This window comes from Lolium rigidum, chromosome 2 (assembly GCF_022539505.1).
Source record: "Lolium rigidum isolate FL_2022 chromosome 2, APGP_CSIRO_Lrig_0.1, whole genome shotgun sequence".
In the NCBI taxonomy this organism is placed as follows: domain Eukaryota; kingdom Viridiplantae; phylum Streptophyta; class Magnoliopsida; order Poales; family Poaceae; genus Lolium; species Lolium rigidum.
Window position 1 is genome coordinate 58,600,333 of NC_061509.1, and position 22,548 is coordinate 58,622,880.

Consider the following 22,548-nt stretch of genomic DNA (forward strand, 5'->3'; position numbering starts at 1 on the left):
TGTGGCGGCGGTGGAGGCCCCCAGGGCTCTGGCTGTGACTGCGAAGGAGGCGCCCAGGGGTGGTACGGCGGCGGTTGTGGCGCGCCCGAGTCCTGTAGCGCCAGCCGAAGGGCTTCATCCTCCGACAGGCCCGGCGGCATGAAGCCGGTGGCGTAGCGGGGCAGCGACGGCTGCACAGGTGCGTCGTTCTCGGAGACGAGTACGCCGAGCTTCGCCATGTCGTCGTCCGTCATGTTCTCGGGGAACTCAAAGTTCCGGCCCTCCGCCATGGCCTGCTGCCATTCCTGGAAGACGACCGCGACGTAGTCATCGCTGTCGTCCTTGACCTCCTCGTTATGGTATGCCAGCGCCTCGATGTAGTCGTCGTCGTCGTAGTCGTCGTAGTTGTCATCGTCCTCCTCCTCGTCGTCGTTGTACTGCGCACGCGTCGATGCCTGGTCACGACGCATCGGCGCCTGCTGTCTTCGAGGACGAGTCGGCTGTGCACGGTGGAAGGGAAAATCCCTGTCGCCCATGAAGCCCGCCTCCTCCTCCGATCCCTCTCGGTTGAGAGATAGGTGCGCCAACTTTCAGAGTCGATGGCGTACGCCGGATCGGCGTGGAGGTCCGGCGGCAGATACTTCCTCCTTCGCCGGATCTCGGCGGTCCGATCTGGCTCGCGCGCAGGGACCGGAGGGACGGGCACCCGGCGGCAGCTGAGCCGCCAGCCGCCAGGCATGTGCACGTCCCTCCAATGTTCGCACGGCGTCCAGTGCGCGTGCATCAGCCTCCCGATGCTGACGGGCAGCGCCCCCCTGCCCGCCCGCTCCTCCTTCGTGCCGCTGCCAGACGCTTCGAAGTCATTCTTCTTCTTCCCCATGGTGCTGCGGCGGTGGTGGTGTGAGTGGAGGTGTGGGCGATGGAGGAACGGTGCCGGTGGAATATTAAGGGCGGCCGCGCGCGGGGAACGATGGCATTGATGGCGGCGCAGAAGCCTAGCCGCCGCCCGCTAGCACGCGCGCAGAACAGGCGACCGCGACATTGATGGCGAAGGCTGCGGCGCAGACGCGGAAGCGCTAACCGCGGAAGCGATGGCCGCCGAAGTGATGCCCTCGATGCAGGCTCGCTGCCAGGCGGGCCCGGTGGAGACGTGATGTCTACTCACGCTTCTTTTCCTGTAGACAGTGTTGGGCCTCCAAGAGCAGAGGTTTGTAGAACAGCAACAAGTTTCCCTTAAGTGAATCACCCAAGGTTTATCGAACTCAGGGAGGTAGAGGTCAAAGATAGTCCTCTCAAGCAACCCTGCAATCAAGATACAAGAAGTCTCTTGTGTACCCAATACACCTAATACACTTGTCAGATGTATAGGTGCACTAGTTCGGCGAAGAGATAGTAAAACACAGGTGGTATAGATGAATATGAGTGGTAATAACAATCTGAAATAAATATGGCAGCGAGTAAACATGCAACAGAACAGTAAATAAACGGAGATTCGATGTTTGGAAACAAGGCCTAGGGATCATACTTTCACTAGTGGACACTCTCAACATTGATCGCATAATAAATAATAACTTCTCTCATTTGTGCTACATACACTCTTTTGTTGGATGACAAACACTATTCGTTGTGTAGGGCTACAAGAGCTCCCTCAAGCCGGAGTTAACAAGCGCCACAACATTCAGCATTCATATTTAAGTAACCTTAGAGCATAATAGATCTTTGCAAAATAAACCGAGAACTAACATAGCATACACACTATCCATATTACACTATGAAAGGAGGAATAGATCACATCAATACTATCATAGTAATAATTAACTCCACAACCTACAAGAGATTATGATCATAGCCTACGACAAGAACCACACGGTGCACACACTGGCACCTTTACACCATGCATGAGGAATAGACTACTTTAATAACATCACATGAGTAGCACATAGACTAATAGCGATACAAAGCTCATCATATGGATCTCAATCATGCAAGCAATTCATGAGATCATTGTATTGGAGTACAGAGAGAGAGATTAACCACATAGCTACCGGTACAGCCCTTAGCCTCGAGGGAGAACTACTCCCTCCTCATCATGGGAGACAGCGATGGCGGTGAAGATGGTGGTGGTGTCGATGGAGAAGCCTTCCGGGGGCACTTCCCCGTCCCGGCGGCGTGCCGGAACAGAGACTCCTGTCCCCCAGATCTTGGCTTCGCGATGGCGGCGGCTCTGGAAGGTTTCTCGTACCGTGGCTTTTCCGTATCGAAGATTTAGGTCAGGGGGCTTCTTATAGGCGAAGAGGCGGAGTCGGAAGGGCTACGGGGGGCCCACACAGTAGGCCGGCGCCCCCCCCCCCCTCTGGCCGCGCCGCCATGTTGTGTGGGGCCCCTGGGCCTCCCCTCTGGTCCCTCTTCGGTGTTCTGGAAGCTTCGTGGAATTATAAGATGCTGGGCGTTGATTTCGTCCAATTCCGAGAATATTTTCTTACTAGGATTTCTGAAACCAAAAACAGCAGAAAACAGGAACTGGCACTTCGGCATCTTGTCAATAGGTTAGTTCCGGAAAACGCATCAAAACGATATAAAGTGTGAACAAAACATGTAGGTATTGTCATAAAACTAGCATGGAACATCAGAAATTATAGATACGTTTGAGACGTATGATGTATCCCCAAGCTTAGTTCCTACTCGCACTCGAGTAGGTAAACGATAACACAAATAATTTCTGAAGTGACATGCTACCAACACAATCTTGATCAACATTATTGTAAAGCATATGACATGAATAGAGTGATTCAAAGCAATGATCTATAGTTTGCTAACAAATAGATAACATATAGCAAAACTTTTCATGGATAGTACTTTCAAGACAAGCATCAAAAAGTCTTGCATAAGAGTTAACTCATAAAGCAATAAATTCAAAGTAAAGGCATCGAAGCAACACAAAGGAAGATATAAGTTTCAGCAGTTGCTTTCAACTTTCAACATGCATATCTCATGGATAATTGTCAACACAAAGTAATATAATGAGTGCAATAAGCAAATATGTAAGAATCAATGCACAATTGACACAAGTGTTTGCTTCTAAGATGGAAGGAAGTGGGTAAACTGACTCAACATAAAGTAAAAGATAGTCCCTTCGCAGAGGGAAGCAGGGATTAAATCATGTGCTAGAGATTTTCAAGTTTTGAAATCATATAGAGAGCATAAAAGTAAAATTTTGAGAGGTGTTTGTTGTTGTCAACGAATGGTAATGGGTACTCTAACTACCTTATCAACCAGACTTTCAAGAGCGGCTCCCATGAAGGACGTTATCTCTACCAGCAAGGTAGATCATCCCTCTTCTCTTTTGTTTACACATGTACTTTAGTTTTATTTATTAGATGACACTCCCCCAACCTTTGCTTACACAAGCCATGGCTAACCGGATCCTCGGGTGCCTTCCAACATTCACATACCATGGAGGAGTGTCTATTTGCAAATTTAAGTTGCTTACTGATAGATCAGAGCAAAACATGTGAAGAGAATTATTATGCAAGTTAATTAATTGGGGCTGGGAACCCCATTGCCAGCTCTTTTGCAAAATTATTGGATAAGCGGATGAGCCACTAGTCCATTGTGAAAGTCCGTCGAAGTAAATGACAAGATCGAAAGATAAAACACCACATACTTCCTCATTAGCTATAAAACATTGACACAAATAAGAGATAATAGCTTTTGAATTGTTTAAAGGTAGCACATGAAGTATTTACTTGGAATGGCAGGAAATACCACATAGTAGGTAGATATGGTGGACACAAATGGCATAGGTTTTGGCTCAAGGTTTTGGATGCACGAGAAGCATTTCCTCTCAGTACAAGGCTTTGGCTAGCAAGGTTGTTTGAAGCAAACACAAGTATGAACCGAGTACAGACAAAACTTACATAAGAACATATTGCAAGCATTATAAGACTCTACACTTGTCTTCCTTGTTGCTCAAACACTTTTACCAGATAATATCTAGACCTTAGAGAGACCAATCATGCAAACCAAATTTCAACAAGCTCTACAGTAGTTCTCCACTACTAGATTTAAACTACATGATGCAAGAGCTTAAACATGATTTATGAGAGCTCAAAACAATTGCCAAGTATCAAATTATTCAAGAACATATGAAGCATTTTCTGATTCCAACAAAATAACAACAAGTGAAGCGATCAACTTTTGCCCTTGAACATTAAAAACAAGAATGAAGAACACTAGTGTTCATATGAAAAAGCGGAGCGTGTCTCTCTCCCACACATGAGCATGAATTTATTCAGAGAATGAAAATAACAAAACGAAAATAAAAGCACACAGACGCTCCAAGTAAAGTACATAAGATGTGACGGAATAAAAATATAGTTTCAATAGAAGAAACCTGATAAGTTGATGAAGAAGGGGATGCCTTGGGCATCCCCAAGCTTAGATGCTTGAGTCTTCTTAAAATATGCAGGGATGAACCACCGGGGCATCCCCAAGTTTAGGCTTTTCACTCTTCTTGATCATATATCATCCTCCTCTCTTGACCCTTGAAAACTTCCTCCACACCAAACTTAAAGCAAACTCATTAGAGGATTAGTGCATAATCAAAAATTCACATGTTCAGAGGTGACACAATCATTCTTAACACTTCTGGACATTGCACAAAGCTTCTGAAAGTTAATGGAACAAAGAAACTCATTCAACATAACAAAAGCGGCAATGCGAAATAAAAAGCAGAATCTGTCAAAACAGAACAGTCCGTAAAGACGAATTTTGCAGGGGCAATTAACTTGCTCAAATGAAAAAACTCAAAACTAATGAAAGTTGCGTACATATCTGAGGATCACGCACATAAATTTGCAGATTTTTTTTATTTTTTTACAGAGAGATCTGCGCGAATTCGTGACAGACAGCAATTCTGTTTCTGCGCAGCAATCCAAATCTAGCATCAACTTTACCATAGAGACTTTACTTGGCACATAAACATGATAAGGAGAGGTTGCTACAGTAGTAAACAACTTCCAAGACTCAACAATACAGTAGCAAAATAAACACATGGGTTATCTCCCAAGAAGTTCTTTCTTTATAGCCATTAAGATGGGCTCAGCAATTTTAATGATGCTCCCGCGAGAATTAAGATTTGAAGCAAAAGAGAACATCAAGAAGCAAATTCAAAGCACATTTAAGCCTAACCCACTTTCTATGAAAAGGAATCTTGTATACAAATAAATTCATGAAGAACAAAGTGGCAAGCATAGAAAAGCAACACAAGTGCAATTTCAAGATTCTCAACATAAAGAGGGGAAACTTAATATTATTAAGATGCATATAACCATGTTTCCCTCTCTCATAATAACTTTCAGTAGCATCATGAACAAACTCAACAATATAACTATCACATAAAACATTCTTGTCATGAGCCACATGCATAAAATTATTACTCTCCACATAAGCATAATCAATTTTATTAGTTGTAGTGGAAGCAAATTCAACAAAGTAGCTATCATTATTATTCTTATCAAGTGTAGGAGGCATAGTATAATCATAATAAAATTTACTCTCCATAGTAGGCGGCACCAAAAGACCACTATCATTGTAATCATCATAAATAGGAGGCAAAGTATCATCAAAGAAAATTTTCTCCTCAATGCTTGGGGGACTAAAAATGTCATGATCATCAAAACCAGCTCCCCAAGCTTAGAATTTTCCATATCATTAGCAACAATGGTGTTCAAAGCGTTCATACTAATATCATTGCTACTAGCATGCAAATAAGATTCCATAGGTTTTTTAATTTTCGCAGCAAACAATCCATGTCTTAACTCAGGAAATAGAAATAAAAGCTCACTGTTGCTTTCCATTATGCCGAACTAGTGTAAACAAGAAACCAAAAGATGAAATTGCAGGATCTAAAGGAAATAGCTTCGAGCACCTACAACGGCAACAGAAAATAACTTAGTTACCTGGGACCAGAGTATGAATGCCTTTTACCTTTCCTCCCCGGCAACGGCGCCAACAAATAGCTTGATGTCTACTCACGCTTCTTTTCCTGTAGACAGTGTTGGGCCTCCAAGAGCAGAGGTTTGTAGAACAACAGCAAGTTTCCCTTAAGTGAATCACCCAAGGTTTATCGAACTCAGGGAGGTAGAGGTCAAAGATAGTCCTCTCAAGCAACCCTGCAATCAAGATACAAGAAGTCTCTTGTGTCCCCAACACACCTAATACACTTGTCAGATGTATAGGTGCACTAGTTCGGCGAAGAGATAGTAAAACACAGGTGGTATAGATGAATATGAGTGGTAATAACAATCTGAAATAAATATGGCAGCGAGTAAACATGCAACAAAACGGTAAATAAACGGAGATTCGATGTTTGGAAACAAGGCCTAGGGATCATACTTTCACTAGTGGACACTCTCAACATTGATCGCATAATAAATAATAACTTCTCTCATTTGTGCTACATACACTCTTTTGTTGGATGACAAACACTATTCGTTGTGTAGGGCTACAAGAGCTCCCTCAAGCCGGAGTTAACAAGCGCCACAACATTCAGCATTCATATTTAAGTAACCTTAGAGCATAATAGATCTTTGCAAAATAAACCGAGAACTAACATAGCATACACACTGTCCACATTACACTATGAAAGGAGGAATATATCACATCAATACTATCATAGTAATAATTAACTCCACAACCTACAAGAGATTATGATCATAGCCTACGACAAGAACCACACGGTGCACACACTGGCACCTTTACACCATGCAGGAGGAATAGACTACTTTAATAACATCACATGAGTAGCACATAGACTAATAGCGATACAAAGCTCATCATATGGATCTCAATCATGCAAGCAATTCATGAGATCATTGTATTGGAGTACGGAGAGAGAGATTAACCACATAGCTACCGGTACAGCCCTTAGCCTCGAGGGAGAACTACTCCCTCCTCATCATGGGAGACGAGCGATGGCGGTGAAGATGGTGGTGGTGTCGATGGAGAAGCCTTCCGGGGCACTTCCCCGTCCCGGCGGCGTGCCGGAACGGAGACTCCTGTCCCCGGATCTTGGCTTCGCGATGGCGGCGGCTCTGGAAGGTTTCTCGTACCGTGGCTTTTCCGTATCGAAGATTTAGGTCAGGGGGCTTCTTATAGGCGAAGAGGCGGAGTCGGAAGGGCTAGGGGGGCCCACACAGTAGGCCGGTGCCCCCCCCCCTCTGGTCGCGCCGCCATGTTGTGTGGGGCCCCTGGGCCTCCCCTCTGGTCCCTCTTCGGTGTTCTGGAAGCTTCGTGGAATTATAAGATGCTGGGCGTTGATTTCGTCCAATTCCGAGAATATTTCCATACTAGGATTTCTGAAACCCAAAACAGCAGAAAACAGGAACTGGCACTTCGGCATCTCGTCAATAGGTTAGTTCCGGAAAACGCATCAAAACGATATAAAGTGTGAACAAAACATGTAGGTATTGTCATAAAACTAGCATGGAACATCAGAAATTATAGATACGTTTGAGACGTATCAAGACGCGAGCGGACACTTTGCGCGTCCGCGCAGCGTCTGCAGAGACGCAAACCTGCCGCAAATATGCGCCAGGTTTGCGTCTCCGCGGACGGTCCAGTCACTTTGCGTCGCGCCGCTGGAGGTGGTGCGAGACGCATTTTCGGTCACGACGGACGCAAACGGACGCTCGTCGCGCTGGAGATGCCCTCAATTCTAAAGTCGGGTGAGTTCTAAAATCATCCAAGTAACTTTCAGTTATCGAAGCCGGCCTTTGTAACTTTAGGATGACTTATTTTTTCCTCTGGATATAGTTGCTTCTATGCAATGTGCTGGAAATTCCCATACGACCCAAAGCCACTATGCACCTGCATCGCAGTGATTTTCAGAATGTTTGCACCTCCACAAGTTCTCCACTCTCCTTTCGAGTTATGTAAATGTGTTGGTATTTAAGAAAAGCACGAGAATAGCACATTAGTTCAGCCAGTAATCTAATGAACTTCACTTCAAAACAAGCTCTGTTTCGCAGCTTCCACATTGCCCACAGATTGCAGTGAGGCCAGTTATCTGAACATACTTCTCTCCGGAAGGTATTGGGGGAGCCACCAAGAGAATTGTGAGAAGTTCATCAGTCTATTCCTAGCCCTAATCTATCTGCTAACCACACTAGACATATTTGACCATGTGACAGCGAAAGAAAAGAGATGAACTGTGTCTTATCCTGGATAGATTTTGCGAACTGTACTCCTGCGCACTTCCTTTTTAGTCATGTTATCCTTTGTTGCTATGGTATTGTTCCAAACAAGTCACAATCAGATCTCTATCTTCAGTAGAATTTTGACTTTCCACAAGTGGAGAAACGATCGATCCATCCCATAGCTGGTTATATGCTTGTACATCCATTTGTCGGTAAAGACTCCTTATTTTGTGCATTTCCACTTTGGTCAATATCTCTCTTCATTCGGCGTTATCCCATCCTAGCCAAGGCCACAGGCAAGGTTCAATCTGGACATCTGGTGATGCAGCTCCACAACAATAAGATTGCATCCAGCGTCTATATGCAATAAGCCTAGTGTATCATAGTGTGCCATAACGTTCAGCAATCATCACACCAACCAACGTCATTGATAAGTGATAAATGAACAATATCACACATGACCAAGCTTGAACGATAAGAGTACTTGTCCTGACCAGGTTTCAGAACTTAACTAAGGCTTGCAGAGTTCAGAGATGTTCATAGTGTGCCATAACGTTCAGCAATCATCACACCAACCAACGTCATTGATAAGTGATAAATGAACAATATCACACATGACCAAGCTTGAACGATAAGAGTACTTGTCCTGACCAGGTTTCAGAACTTAACTCAGGGCTTGCAGAGTTCAGAGATGTTCACTTAACTACAAACAGCTGACAAAGTTGTAGCTGCACTCCAGTAAGCAAATCTACTCAAAAAAATCGTCGTCTGAGACGTCATCCACATCATATTCATTCATGAAAAGTGGCCCCATAAGTGCGTTCACCACCGCTATTTGATTCATCTTATTGTATCTACCAATAAGAGACAGCCACTCTAGTGACTCTTTAGTATCATCTAGCTTCATGTCCTCTTTGGCATCCGGCAAGTACTTGAGGATCGAATAACCTTCATGATCCGAGATGTCAAACATGAACATTGGTGAGAGAAAGCGCCCTTTCACTTGAGCACTGCAGATACTGTTAACACGAAAAAGGGGGGAAAATGGTGTTTCAGCATTGCAAGGGAAGGTAGTGAGAACATAAATTAGTAAACTCTACTCCATGATTCAGATCATCACAATACACCACTGAAAAATCGCACTTCTTTGTGGTTAATGCAACATATAGACAAATGCATCTTCTAAATGCTATAGGTAGAAGCATCACAAAATTATGTATACACCAAGATGAACTAGGTACAAGGAAAAAAGTTACAGGACAATCATTATTTAATAGAATTAAGTTCCCGGCGCACATAATTCCGTTCCTCATGGTGAAGTGAACAAGTATTAAGTTGTGCATCTATTATATACTAAAAACAAAATAAGGATGTATAATAGAGACACCACGTTAATCCACATCATCTAAATTACCATAACAGTTAGATCTAAATTTTACGGTTAGGATTTACTTATACATTAAAAATTACGTAACATGTTTAACGTGTCAGCCATAACATATTTGGCACTATTAATGGTAAAGAGATAACGTGCCTGATGTGGACTCTCTAGACATGTACGTACTTCCTTGGATTGTACAATTAGCTGTCGTGTATATAAGCTAGAATAAATCGGATCTATAGATTTCATGTTACCCGTTTCAATCACGTTACTATGTAAAGACGTAAATACGTAGGACTCTAGCTGTGACTATTTTAAAGAAAGCCTACGCAGCTAGAAGCTGATGGCAAGATACGATGTTCACATGCCCAGTAGGAAGACTTGAACAAAACGTTGGTGGTCTGTGATCGGATTTTTCCTTTTCTTCTATGCCACGGTGCACCACACATGACTAATAAATTTATTTACCCCCTCCATCTCATAAAAGATGTTTTAACGTTGCCTAAATTTAAATATATTTAGACAATATTTAGTATCAAGGTAAATTTAAATTTAGACAAATCTAAGATATTTTTTATGGGACGGAGGGAGTATTCCGTCGCTGTGATTTTGCAACTACTAATGAAAAAATAACAAGCAATCCATGGTAGTATTACTAAGATTTGAACGTTGATTTACGAATAATACAAATACTTGGATGGTGTACAACAGTATATAAGTATAGTTCACATCTAAAGTGGTGAAATTGGAGAACGGATGTCATTACATATTCTGAGAGCAAAATAAGGTATTAATATGATTAGCTGTTGTTGGATGCACATAATGACCAAGTTGAATTAATACACAAATGCACGTGTTTTTTGTAGAACTTTACATTTTGCAAGCTACACAAAAGGCTAGGTAGTCAAATTTGTTATTATTTATTAGTAGGTGGTTAGTTTGAGCTTCCGGAATTGTCCTAGATTTTGAGTTCTAGATGTTTCTAGATAGATAAATTTAAATTTAGACAAATCTAAGATATTTTTTATGGGACGGAGGGAGTATTCCGTCGCTGTGATTTTGCAACTACTAATGAAAAAATAACAAGCAATCTATGGTAGTATTACTAAGATTTGAACGTTGATTTACGAATAATACAAATACTTGGATGGTGTACAACAGTATATAAGTATAGTTCACATCTAAAGTGGTGAAATTGGAGAACGGATGGCATTACATATTCTGAGAGCAAAATAAGGTATTAGTATGATTAGCTGTTGTTGGATGCACATAATGACCAAGTTGAATCAATACACAAATGCATGTGTTTTTTGTAGAACTTTACATTTTGCAAGCTACACAAAAGGTTAGGTAATCAAATTTGTTATTATTTATTAGTAGGTGGTTAGTTTGAGCTTCCGGTATTGTCCTAGATTTTGAGTTCTAGATGTTTCTAGATAGAGAGAACATTTGTTAATCGGTATATTTGTAATTATGGTTTAATTGTCTTCTCATCCGATTAGAAAATTTAGCTACTATGATCAGTGAAAGCATCGAAATATCTGCATCCAATTATATATTTTTCTGATCGCATCTTGAACTCCTATTTTTCATTAGAATAGTTGAGGATATGTGTCGTAGAAGATACACCATATTATTTCCCATTTATGGATAAATTTAGTTTGGAACAAAAGTTACTATGTTTTGTAGACAATTGAAAATAATGTGCTTTCGATCAAAATGATGTGTTATTTATAGAACACTTCCAACCCACCAAAAGATGACGCCCTCGCATTTGCGAGGGCCACTATGCTAGTTTGATGTAAAAGCTGAGAGTGGAGTTACATGCAGCCTCCAATACTTTGCATCATCATGCCATTTTTTGCAAAAGCAGATCGTGCTTACCATATGTAATACCGATCATCTGCTTTTTGTTTTTGTACCCCGCCCAATAGTTCAATCATCACCACACCACCAATGCAAAGGACAGGGCGTGGGAGCTTGAAGGATTGTAGTACATTTTCCTACCAAGCCATAAATAGAGGGTGTTATAAGCCATTTCTACATATAATATCGATCAATATTGCTACTATACTTTGTTATATCACAATACAGTATCACACCATCATATACTGACTGTGTTTAATTTGTCCATTTTTCCCAGTTATCTAAACATAAGAAAGTCTGCCTAAATAAAAGAGTGTTTTTTTACTGCATGGAGTAGCTATACTACAGAGTATCATATTAGAATTTTCTTCTGGTCGATCAGCAGACATACCAATATGAAAAAGATGCTCCCAACTCACCTGCAACATAGGGTACTCTGGTGAAGTGTAAGTCCACATGTAATTTTTGTCAGCATTTACCATCTTGTTCTCATCCTTATGGGTGACAAATGACTCTGACCCACGCGGAAGCTTGTAATGGCCCATCCGAAATCGCACCGCCTTTGCAGAGTATATAGGATCACCACGCTGAAAATAGGCTGGCAGTTCGAAACAAAAAGCCATACAAAGTATAATCAAGCAATCACCTGACAAGACAAATCTAACAAAGAGAATAGTTTACAGTGCCTTTCGATCCTCAACTAACTGGGAACACTAAGCAATGGATTAAGGGTGTGTAACTCAACTAATTGGAAACACCACGACGGCTAAAATCAGTGACAACGCACCTTCGAACGGCTGCACCTTAATCTCATCGACAATGCAGATATCATGATTGAGCCTGTAGGTAAGGCTCTCGGGCTCATCGGGGCTGTCCGACCCGCCGCTGGACCAATAGGACGGGCGGAAGTTTACAATGTAATCCTCATCGAGGGTGTGCTCCATGGTCTCCTTGGGGAACTGGTCAGTGCTGGACGCGCCGATGCAGTGCGTCAAGATGGCCACGTCGTGGTTGCGGGGGGCGGAGACGACGGCGCCGGCGAGGTTTGAGTATACCCTGAAGTCCCTCTCGCTTTCTGACACGGGGACGGCGGGTGGGGACGCCGATCTGGTTACCTCCGCCACGGCGGCTACGGTGGCGACCTCCGGGCATAGCCGCAGGCACAGGCTCTTGCTCAAGTTGTTCTCGATCACTGCGGTAAATGGGGGGAACTCAGGAAGACGGTGATGATACTAATTGAGTCGAGAGCCATTGGAGAGGAGGGCGAGAATTGCTCACCGAATCTGCGCCAGGGTCGGGAGACAGCGGCGGCGTGGACAAGATCGGCGGGGTGGTCGAGGAGGTGGAAGATGGAGGCGGAGATGTCGGTGCCGACCCAATCCAGGAGGTCCGGGCCGCAGCTCTTGGCCGCCATGGGGTCTAGGGTCCGCGACTAGAAGGCAGAAGGGGAATTCTGCGATGATCTCAAAAAAGGTTGAAAAGAGAAAAAAAAAACGATTTTTTTCATTCAAGGGAGGGTTTGGACTGCTAATAGAAAGTGTATGTTTTTATGTGAAGTGTGCCTCACTGCCTCCCTCCAGTCCTCCAGCCTAATTTTGGCCTTTATTCGTCCTTGTGTATTAGGTGTATGCAGTTGTCGGTTCTTTTTATGGTAAATGGCAAATATAACCTATATGTAATAGACTAAAATTTCTTTATCTCTTTATTAAAATCAATACATTCGAATCCAATTATATCAACTACTATAACAAAGCAAACAATTGACAAATAATACTAGAGGCTTGTGGGGAGATTTTTCGGTGCTTGCGGGGTGATCTTGTGATGCTCTGTCGTGCCGCCATTGTGAGATCTTACGGTGCTTGCGGGGGAGATTTTGTTGTGCTTGCTCTGCCGGCGATGGACGTGCTTGGGCGAGGGGGTGACCATACCCAACTGTTGCTCGCAACCTTCCCCCACTCCGCCCTCAAAATGGCCATCAGCAGTTGATGGACGCAAATGATGACGAGAAAGAAGTGGTGGCAGTGTTGGCCGTCCACCAGCTGAGCATGGGGAGTCAGAGCGCGCTCTGCATGCCGCAGTTGCTTGTCTGTGGCACGCCTCAGCGCGCAACAACATGGGTGAGCAGGCGAGCTTGGGCTCGAGCAGCCTTCGCGACGGCCAATGCAATATAAAATCACCCCAACCCTACCTGGCGGGGTTTTTTTTGGACGGCACGACGAAAAAAGCCTACAAAAAGTTTTTTGCCCGACGATGCAATACCACGACCGCTATCAAGGCAGAAGGGGAATTCTGCGATGATCTCAAAAAAGGTTGATAAGAGAAAAAAAAACGGATTTTTTTCATTCAAGGGAGGGTTTGGACTGCTAATAGAAAGTGTATGTTTTTATGTGAAGTGTGCATCCAGCCTAATTTTTCCCTTTATTCGTCCTTGTGTATTAGGTGTACGCAGTTGTCGGTTCTTTTTATGGTCAACTAGAACATTAAAGCGCGCGTTGCTGCGCCCGTTCATGTTGAGAAAGTTACAAAATGTATATTTGGGGCAAATCAAAAGAAAACTCATTCTGAACTGGATGTACTTTAGATGAAAGATCGTAACAAATAGTGGCATGAAAATCCCAAAACAAAGCACTCAAACTCGGTACAACGAACCATTGTTTAGTAATCTGTGACACAATCTATCTAACTCAGGACTTGCACGGCTAGCAGATTTGATTTAGATCCATACATTCAGAGATGAGTCCACCAGAGCCTGGAACAAATTCCAAATTTGAAAGTTATGACCAAACGGGCTTTGGACTTGCACCCTCAAATTCCAAATTTGTAACCCTTTCTTCTTGTATTAGCACAATAAAGTGGAAAATCCGTTGCCATAGGAGAAGGCAAAATATTTCTAATGTAATAAATAATGATGGTATGATCTGATGCGAACTAATAAAAAATCATATCCAGAATAAATTAGCCGTTGTTGCTTCTATGTTATACCCTTCAAAGAACCATATGTGTCGCATATAAGTTAGAAAAAATGACTTACAAAAGTTCGGAGAATCAGATATGACTACCAACAAAGAGCTAATACAGAAATATCATAGAATATAGGGAAAACATAATACAGTAATATCATAGAATATAGGGAAAACCATATGATAATGTTGTTTGTCTTTGAACAAACTAATTTTTTTCAGCGAACAACATATTGTATATATTTGTATGTATGATGTGACTGCCAGGCCATACAGTTTAAAACGCATTTACGACATATGAAGGAGTCAGCAACATTATTTAGATGACATTAAAATAAACTAAACCTAAAAGGTAATCTAGGAATTTAAATATGTGTAGAATGCAAAGAAACAACATCGATGGACAGTAGTACCAATAATTTCTTTTCTTTGTATAAATGACTACATGACCAGAATTAATACGAAGACCTTTAACTGGGTGAGCATTTACATCTGACCTTTTTCCCGTATGAATTTATTCGTTAGTCATCATTCCAGATACTACATCCGTTTCAAAATAAGTGTCTAAGTTTTGTCTAGATACAAATATATCTACACATTTTAGTTGTGGATACGTTCAGGCGCCTCCTTGTTTTTTAGTTGCTCCTCTCAAGCAACTGTTTATTTGTACTATTTTTTCTTAACTTTAATAAATAAAAAATATACAGTGGGAAACCCACTGTTCACCCTCAAAAAAAAAAGTTGAGACACTTATTTTAGGATGGAGGGAAGTAGAACCGGTTGAGTGGTTTCATGTTTCAAGTTTTCTTCACAAAAATAAATGAGATCTTGACTGGGATTCTCCATTCATGCTTCTGCATATTCATACCCAGGATATTGATCCGCTGCTACGATCATTGGTATGCTCTGCCTATGAAGCCCACGTCTTTGCACGAATTGCCCAATCTTGGAGCGAGAGCTGGAGCAGAAAAACATTTTCACTAATCCTACCAAAGAAAGCAGAATCTCACCTGTTCTGTTAAATCAAGGTGAGCCCAGCAAAAAGGAAATCAAAGGGTGAAATAAACCACAGGTGAGATTACAAGGCATGTGCTTCATACTTAAGAATGGGTGCTCGTAATTAGCTTACCCGTATCGCTTCTAGACTGGAGGATGCACCCACCATATATAACGATATGGTTCAACGTCCACATCAGGCAGGATAGGCAGGGAGAGATCGGAATCGTAGCGGCCGGAGGGCAAAGCAGTGACGAGGAGGCGGTGGAGTCCTAGGGACGGATCGTGAAGTGCTCTCCTGTATTTTTCAAGCCCTCGAGACTGAATGAAGTTCTCTTCCTCTTCCTCTTTTGCGTCCTCGACCATTGAATCCTTCTCCTCGTCGCCCACCATTGCCACCGATCATCACTGCCGCATGATCCTTGGGGAATCACAAAAAACAGGGATTAAGAGAGAGAGAGAGAGAGTGACAGATATATATAAACCAAAACAATTACATGCAAGGGATAGAACGCATCACTGCAGGATCAAATCAAAGAAGAGAAGATGGATAGGTCGAGCAAACACAACGTCATTAAATAGGTGAGACGAGGCGGCCACGCGAGAAACGTCCACAACAATTGAAGGGCGGCGGTGGCCAACCATTTAAGCCATTAACTGTACGAAGAAACCGTAGAGCATTTTTTTTTTTTTTTGAGCATAGAAACCGTAGAGCAAAAGACATCATCGTTTCACCATTTGACTTTCCCCTACACCGTGGCCTTTCCTGGTACAAAGCAGTGGATTCGAGGCCCGTTTAACAGTTTATTGGCCCAATTCCTTGCATGACGCCCAGCTTGGTTTTGGGAGTAGCAGCCCTTGAGACGTTGGGCCGGCCAAAACAGGTGGGCTGACGCAATGAAACAACCCAAAACGCTGTGGTGGCTCCTAGGTGGTTTCATTATACTGTTTACTAATGGCAAATATAACCTATATGTAATAGACCAAAATTTCTTTGTCTCTTTAAAATCAATAATCTGAATCCAATTCTATCAACTACTATAACCGAGCAAACAATTGACAAATAATACTAGGGGCTTGGGGGGGGGGGGATCTTCCGTTGCTTGCGGGGTGATCTTGTGATGCTCTGCCGTGCCGCCATTGTGAGATCTTACGGTGCTTGCGGGGGAGAATTTGTTGTGCTTGCTCTGTCGGCGACGGACGAGCTTGGGCGAGGGGGCGACCATCCCCAACTGTTGCCCGCAACTTCCCCCACTTCGCGCTCAAGGTGGCCATCGGCGGTTGATGGACGCAGATGAGGACACGGAAGTGGTGGCCGTGCTGGTCGTCCACTGGGTGAACATGGGGTGCCTGCGCGGGCTCTACACGCCGCAGTTGCTCGTCCCGTGGCACGCCTCGGTGCGCAACAACATGGGTGAGCAGTAGAGCTTGGGCTCACGCAGCCTTCACGGTGGCCAATGCAATACAAAATCACCCCAAGCCCTAGCTAGCGGGGTTTTTTTTTGGGGCGGCACGATGAAAAAGAGCCTACAAAAGTTTTTTGCTCGGTGATGCAATAGCACGGCGGCTATCAAGGCCAACAACCAAGTTAACATCATGATCTTGTTGATGCCGGCATAAAATTATGTCGTGATAGTTGCCATATAAGAGTTACACTCTTTTATACATCGCTACGAAAAAAATGAGGCATTAGTTGATGCATCATCCGTTGTAATCGCCGCTACTTCTAGGTGTCACGCTTGAGAATGGTCAATCACACCGCGTTGACTGGTTTAGCTTGTGTCGATGACTATTTTGATCCACCATTGAGCCTTTATATTGCTTATTTGGCCGAGAGAGCTAGGTAAAGGGATTTAGCTGACAAAAATATCATTGTACAAGCAAAACTTGGTAAAACATAGGCAAGGATGGTGTAGCCAAACAGTTCCGCAATTAAGCTAGAATAGATTGCATCATACAGTTTGCATCGTGTGAAGATTACATGGTTTGGAATCTAATTTATTTTGAACATAATTCGAAATCAAAAATTGGTACGGAGTACTACCAGTGTTTTGAAAACAACTGCTCCTGGGTGAGCGAAGGGCATTCGGTAACTAAAACCTCTTCAATCACCTGGTGATGTAAGCAATGAAGTCGTCGAGGCCTTTTCTGGAGGAGCCGCCTTCCGCCATAGAGGCACGGATGGCGTCACCGAGCACCTTCGCCCGCTGCCGCACCGCCGTCCCATTCTCTGAGAGCATCGCCTCCTCGATCACCTTCTCGATGGCCTCCGCCGGCACCACCTCGCTGTGCTTCTCCCACGGCCTGACGAGGATGGCGACCCTAAGGTACTTGCAGAGAAGCTCCGCGTTCCAGGGCTGGTCGGAGTGCATCGGCCACGCGAGCATCGGCTTGCCGTGGCTCAGGCTCTCCAGGGCGGAGTTCCAGCCGCAGTGGCTCATGAACGCCGCCGTGGCGCCGTGCGCGAGGATCTCCAGCTGCGGCGCCCACCCGGTGATCACCAGCCCCGCCCCCTCGGTCTCCTTCGTGAACTCGGACAGCAACTTGTCGTGCCGGCTCTCGCCGGAGTCGGCGAAAATGTCGGCGCGGTCGGCGTCGCGAAGCACCCAGATGAACCTCTGCTTGCTTCCCTTGAGCGCCGCGGCCATCTCCGCGATCTGGTCTTCCCGGAGAGACGACGTGGTTCCGAAGGACACGTAGAGCACCGACGCCGGAGGCTGCGCGTCGAGCCAGTCCATGCACTCGTGCCGCGTCTCCCCCGGCACCGCGTCGTGCAGCAACGGGTTCAGTGGCCCGACCGGGAAGAGCTTCTGGCCCTTGTACTCCGGGTGCTCCGGGATAGCGTCGATGAACTCGCCCTCCAGCACGCGGCACGTGTTGATGACGAGCCCGGCCCTGGCAGCGCCTCCATCTTCCCGCGCCTCCGCCGTCGCCCGGTACATGTACTCCATGAACTCCTTGGACATGGGCGCGTCGAAGGGGAGGGCCTGGAGCCTGGAGGCCGTGGTCGCGTAGGAGCTGGTGGCCTGGTCCAGCGCTCAGCCACGCGACGTTGTACGACATGGCCACGCACTGCAGCCCGTACGCCTCGCCGTTGCCCAGCCGCGCCGCCTCCAGCGCGGCGAAGTAGTTGATGTTGTCGTACACGACCACCACGCGGCGGTGGGTGGCCGAGAGGCTCGCGAGGAGGACGGCCAGAGGGGCGCGCGCGCCGGCGGTGAAGGCCTCGAACATGGGGATCAGGTGGCTGGGGAAGGGAGACACGGCGGTCGGGTCCGGCGCCGGGGACTCGAAGGAGGAGACGTCGAGGTCGTGGAAGTGGACGGAGTCGACGGCCTTGGGGTCCCAGCCGTGCACGCGCGACCGCGCCTGCCGGACGTGCGCGGCCGGCGCCGCGTAGTGCACCGAGAGCCCCCGCGACGCGGCCAGCAGGGACAGGTCCATGAGCTGGTTCAGGTGGCCCTGCGCAGGGAACGGCACCGCGACAAAGGCCACCGACTCCATCGCCATTGTTGCTGGGTTCGTGCAGTGCACTTCTACTTGTACTCCTACGTTGTACGCCTAGTTCGATTGACAGGCGCTATATATGATCGACGAGAGATCTCTTTCTTTCTTCTTCGAATTAACGAGCCTCCCAATTGTCACGCGCGTCGATGGAGTACAGATCGGGCCTAGTGATATTGATGGCTCCATAGCAGCCTTGACACAGTGCATTATAATTGATCTCAAGTGGGTTTGTCACAGCCGTGAGCTAGTATTGACTGCTTGAAACATGGGGGCGAGTGATTCTACCCATATGGCAAAGTCAACTGGTGTCTCTTCCACCGCTCAGATGTTATTTTATGAGAAAAAGAAGAAGATGATGGTGACTTGGTGACCACGACGAATAAGAATCTACCTCTTTCTTCTTGGAAAGTGCTCGACCCTCTTCTTTTATGAAAACTGAAAATTGTTATTTTTTTTTTGAAAATAACCACCATATATTAAGCACGCAAGCCCGCCTCATTAAAAACCTTCCAGTTCCCTTCGGTACCCTGGAAGGAAAAGAGTGCGTCTGAAAACTTGCGGTTTTTAGAAGACAAAGTCAAGTTACATCAAGGGCGATCAGCTCCAACACGCAGGGAGGAGCTGCATCAAAAAGTAAACCAGAAAAACCTGACTTGCCTAACTGAGCTAGAACATGGGCTACACCATTACACACCCTATCAATTTTATTCTTCTCTTTCATATTAATATTAAAGGCGGCGGTCCTAGGGCCTCTCTTGCGTGAAGAGGAGGACCTTCCGGAGGCCTGGACTCGTGATCTGGCCGGAGGGTTGAGTTCCGGAAGGCTCCGTCGGCGAATGTAACCGTGTTTTGCCTGGAGTTTGCTGGATCGGAGGTATTCGGTCGTGCGCACCCATACATTTATTCCGACCGTTTGGTTCTGGAGAGAGCGATGCGAAGCTCTTTTTCTGTGTTGACATCAAGTGACTATGGATCCATGATGAAAGTCGGAAGAAGAGAATTTCATGAAGGCCAAAGGGGAGGACTAGCTAAGGGAGGTTCAAGTCTCCGCGTTGTTGAGGGGCTTGCTTGGTCCGGGTTTCACAGCAGTGGTATGAAAGTGGGGGCGACAACACAGGTGAAGCGCAGAGTCCTACCTTTCAGGTGAAAACCCAAGGTCTGGCCTTAACTGGTTGTGCCTGGCAGTGACCTTGGTGGAGGCATTGTTTTGAGAGCAGGGACTATCTTCAGGGTGAAAACCTAAGATCTTTGATCGGGCGACGACGGTGTTTGAGCACTGTTCCCTTCTTGGAGGCGTCGTTTTTTGGAGAGTCTGTAATTCAAGTGTTGTCATGGCGGTGAATGTATTGTTGTTGTTAGGCCCGAGATACTGTAGCGGGACTTTTGTTTCTTAGTTTTCTTTTCCTTTTTTTGGTTGTGTGCATCCGTAGTGCCATTAGGGTGGTGTGTTATTGCAGAGGTTGGGTGTAATTGGTATCTCTTGATATTAATATATTCCCTTTATCAAAAAATATTAATATTACTCGTACAAAAGGTCAAAGGTCTACAAAAATTAATGGGATGGCAAGGATTGCACAAATCAATTCAATGCAGTACTCCTTCCATTTCAATAAACGAGGCAATACATTATTTAAAAATTTTAAGTTATACTATAAAGTTTGGCCTAACTTAAAAAAAACTATAAACAACTATATCATATGAAAATGCATTTCATGATGTATATGATGATACTGATTTTGTACTGCGTATGTTAATGGTTTTCCTTAGAAAGTACTAGGTTAAACTTATTCATTGGAACGGAGGTAGTACAGTATAATATACGCAACGGTACCATGCATGGGAGACGACTTCTTGTTTTCTTTTAAGTGCAGGGTGTTGTAATCTATGGATCGACTAGAGTAGGATCTGTGTGGGTAGGTACTGTGTCTGTGCATATCACTTCGTATCTGAGAGAGAACGAGAGGAATGGGAGGCATACCTTCTCCCTTCGAGGAGGGGCTCAAGCCGTCGTCCATGGCGACGGCGCGAGTGGCGTGAGCGTGCGATGGCAGAGCTTCCCATTGGCACGCGCTAGAACCCTAGATCGGTAGGGATGTCGGTGGCGCGAGCAGCGCATCGGTCAACCTCGTACCGCGTGCGTCCGGCCCCCACCTCTTTATATAGCGCGGCGACAGGGGCCCACCAACCAGAGATGCGGTTGGGAGCCCCCGATCAGGGCGCGGACAAGGTCAAAGGCTCGTGCTCGATCCGTTGGGTTCGACCACGTGGAGATAATCCTAACATTCTCCCCCTTGATCTCAACTTTTCTTTTAACTTTATACTTTTAATTTATTCGTTTCATTTTGGATCAGTCCATGGGGCATGTTTCATCATCACAGCTCTATTGCCGATGGAATCAGATAGCCACAATATACTTCTCTGTTTTCAAACAAATTCTTTTACTTTTGGGCCTCTTATGATCCAGGATAGGTAAGACTTTCCCTTAAACCCATGCCGGCTACGTGTTCCTTGAACACGCTGGGTGGTAAGCCTTTCGTTAGCGGATCCGCAAGCATATCTTTTATCCTTATATGCTCGATACTTATAGTTTGATCATGGACCTTGTGTTTCACAACATAATACTTAACCTCAATCGGTTTCGTAGCTGTACTCGACTTGTTGTTGTGAGCATAAAATATTGCATGCTCATTGTCGCAGTATATCTTTAGTGGTTTGTCAATACAATCTACCACTTTCAAGTCGGGTATAAATTTCTTTACCATAATGTCTGCCCCGTGACTTCATAACATGCTATAAATTCTGCTTACATCCTGGATGATGCAACTATCGTCTGTTTGGAGTTTCTCCACGAAATAGCTCCCCCTGTGAGGGTGAATACATATCCAGATGTGGATTTTCTATCATCTTATCCCCCGCAAAATCTGCATCCAAATACCCTCTTATTTCTAGGGAATCGGATCTTCTGTATGTTAGCATGTAGTTCTTTGTGCCTTTCACATAGCGCAATGCCTTCTTTACCATTTTCCAGTGTTCAAAACCTGGATTTTCTTGATATCTACCGAGTACTCCGGTGATAAAAGCTAAGTCAGGGTGAGTGCACACTTGTGCATACTGTAGGCTTCCAATAGCCGAAGCATATGGAACCGCTTTCATTCGATCGAGCTCGTATTGATTTTGGGGACTTTGATGTTTCCCAAAACTGTCGCCCTTGACTATAGGGGCAGGTGTGGCACTGCACTTATGCATATTATACTTACTTAGAATCTTTTCTAAATAAGCCTTTTGTGATAGTCCTAATACTCCATTATTCCTATCTCGGTGAATTTCTATGCCCAAAACATATGAAGCTTCACCAAGATCTTTCATATCAAAATTTGAGGACAAGAACTTCTTTGTCTCTTGCAGTAGACTAACATCACTGGCGGCAAGCAGAATATCATCCACATACAAGATTAGGAAAATATATTTCCCACTTTTAAATTTTGCATAAACGTAGTTGTCCTCAATATTTTCTTTAAATCCAAATCTCTTAATTGTTTCATTAAACTTTAGATACCACTGTCTGGAGGCTTGCTTTAATCCATAAATGGATTTCTTTAGGCGGCATCCCATTTCTTCCTTGCCCTCCATGATAAAACCCTTGGGTTATTTTATGTAGACA

The 22,548-nt window shown here is 44.7% G+C and overlaps 1 protein-coding gene and 1 pseudogene across 1 annotated transcript; both read right to left on the reverse strand.

The window, feature by feature from the left end:
• Positions 1-8,727: 8,727 nt before the first annotated feature.
• LOC124691797 (F-box protein At4g00755-like) lies at positions 8,728-12,854 on the reverse strand. Its single transcript, XM_047225068.1, has 5 exons — positions 12,703-12,854; positions 12,212-12,616; positions 11,844-12,022; positions 11,443-11,561; positions 8,728-9,196 (listed from the first exon to the last, which is right to left on the reverse strand). Exons 1-5 carry the CDS (start codon positions 12,836-12,838, stop codon positions 8,926-8,928), a joined length of 1,110 nt encoding a protein of 369 aa, XP_047081024.1. The 5' UTR covers positions 12,839-12,854; the 3' UTR covers positions 8,728-8,925.
• Positions 12,855-17,335: 4,481 nt separating this feature from the next.
• Positions 17,336-18,890, reverse strand: LOC124686539 (annotated as a pseudogene).
• Positions 18,891-22,548: the final 3,658 nt, after the last annotated feature.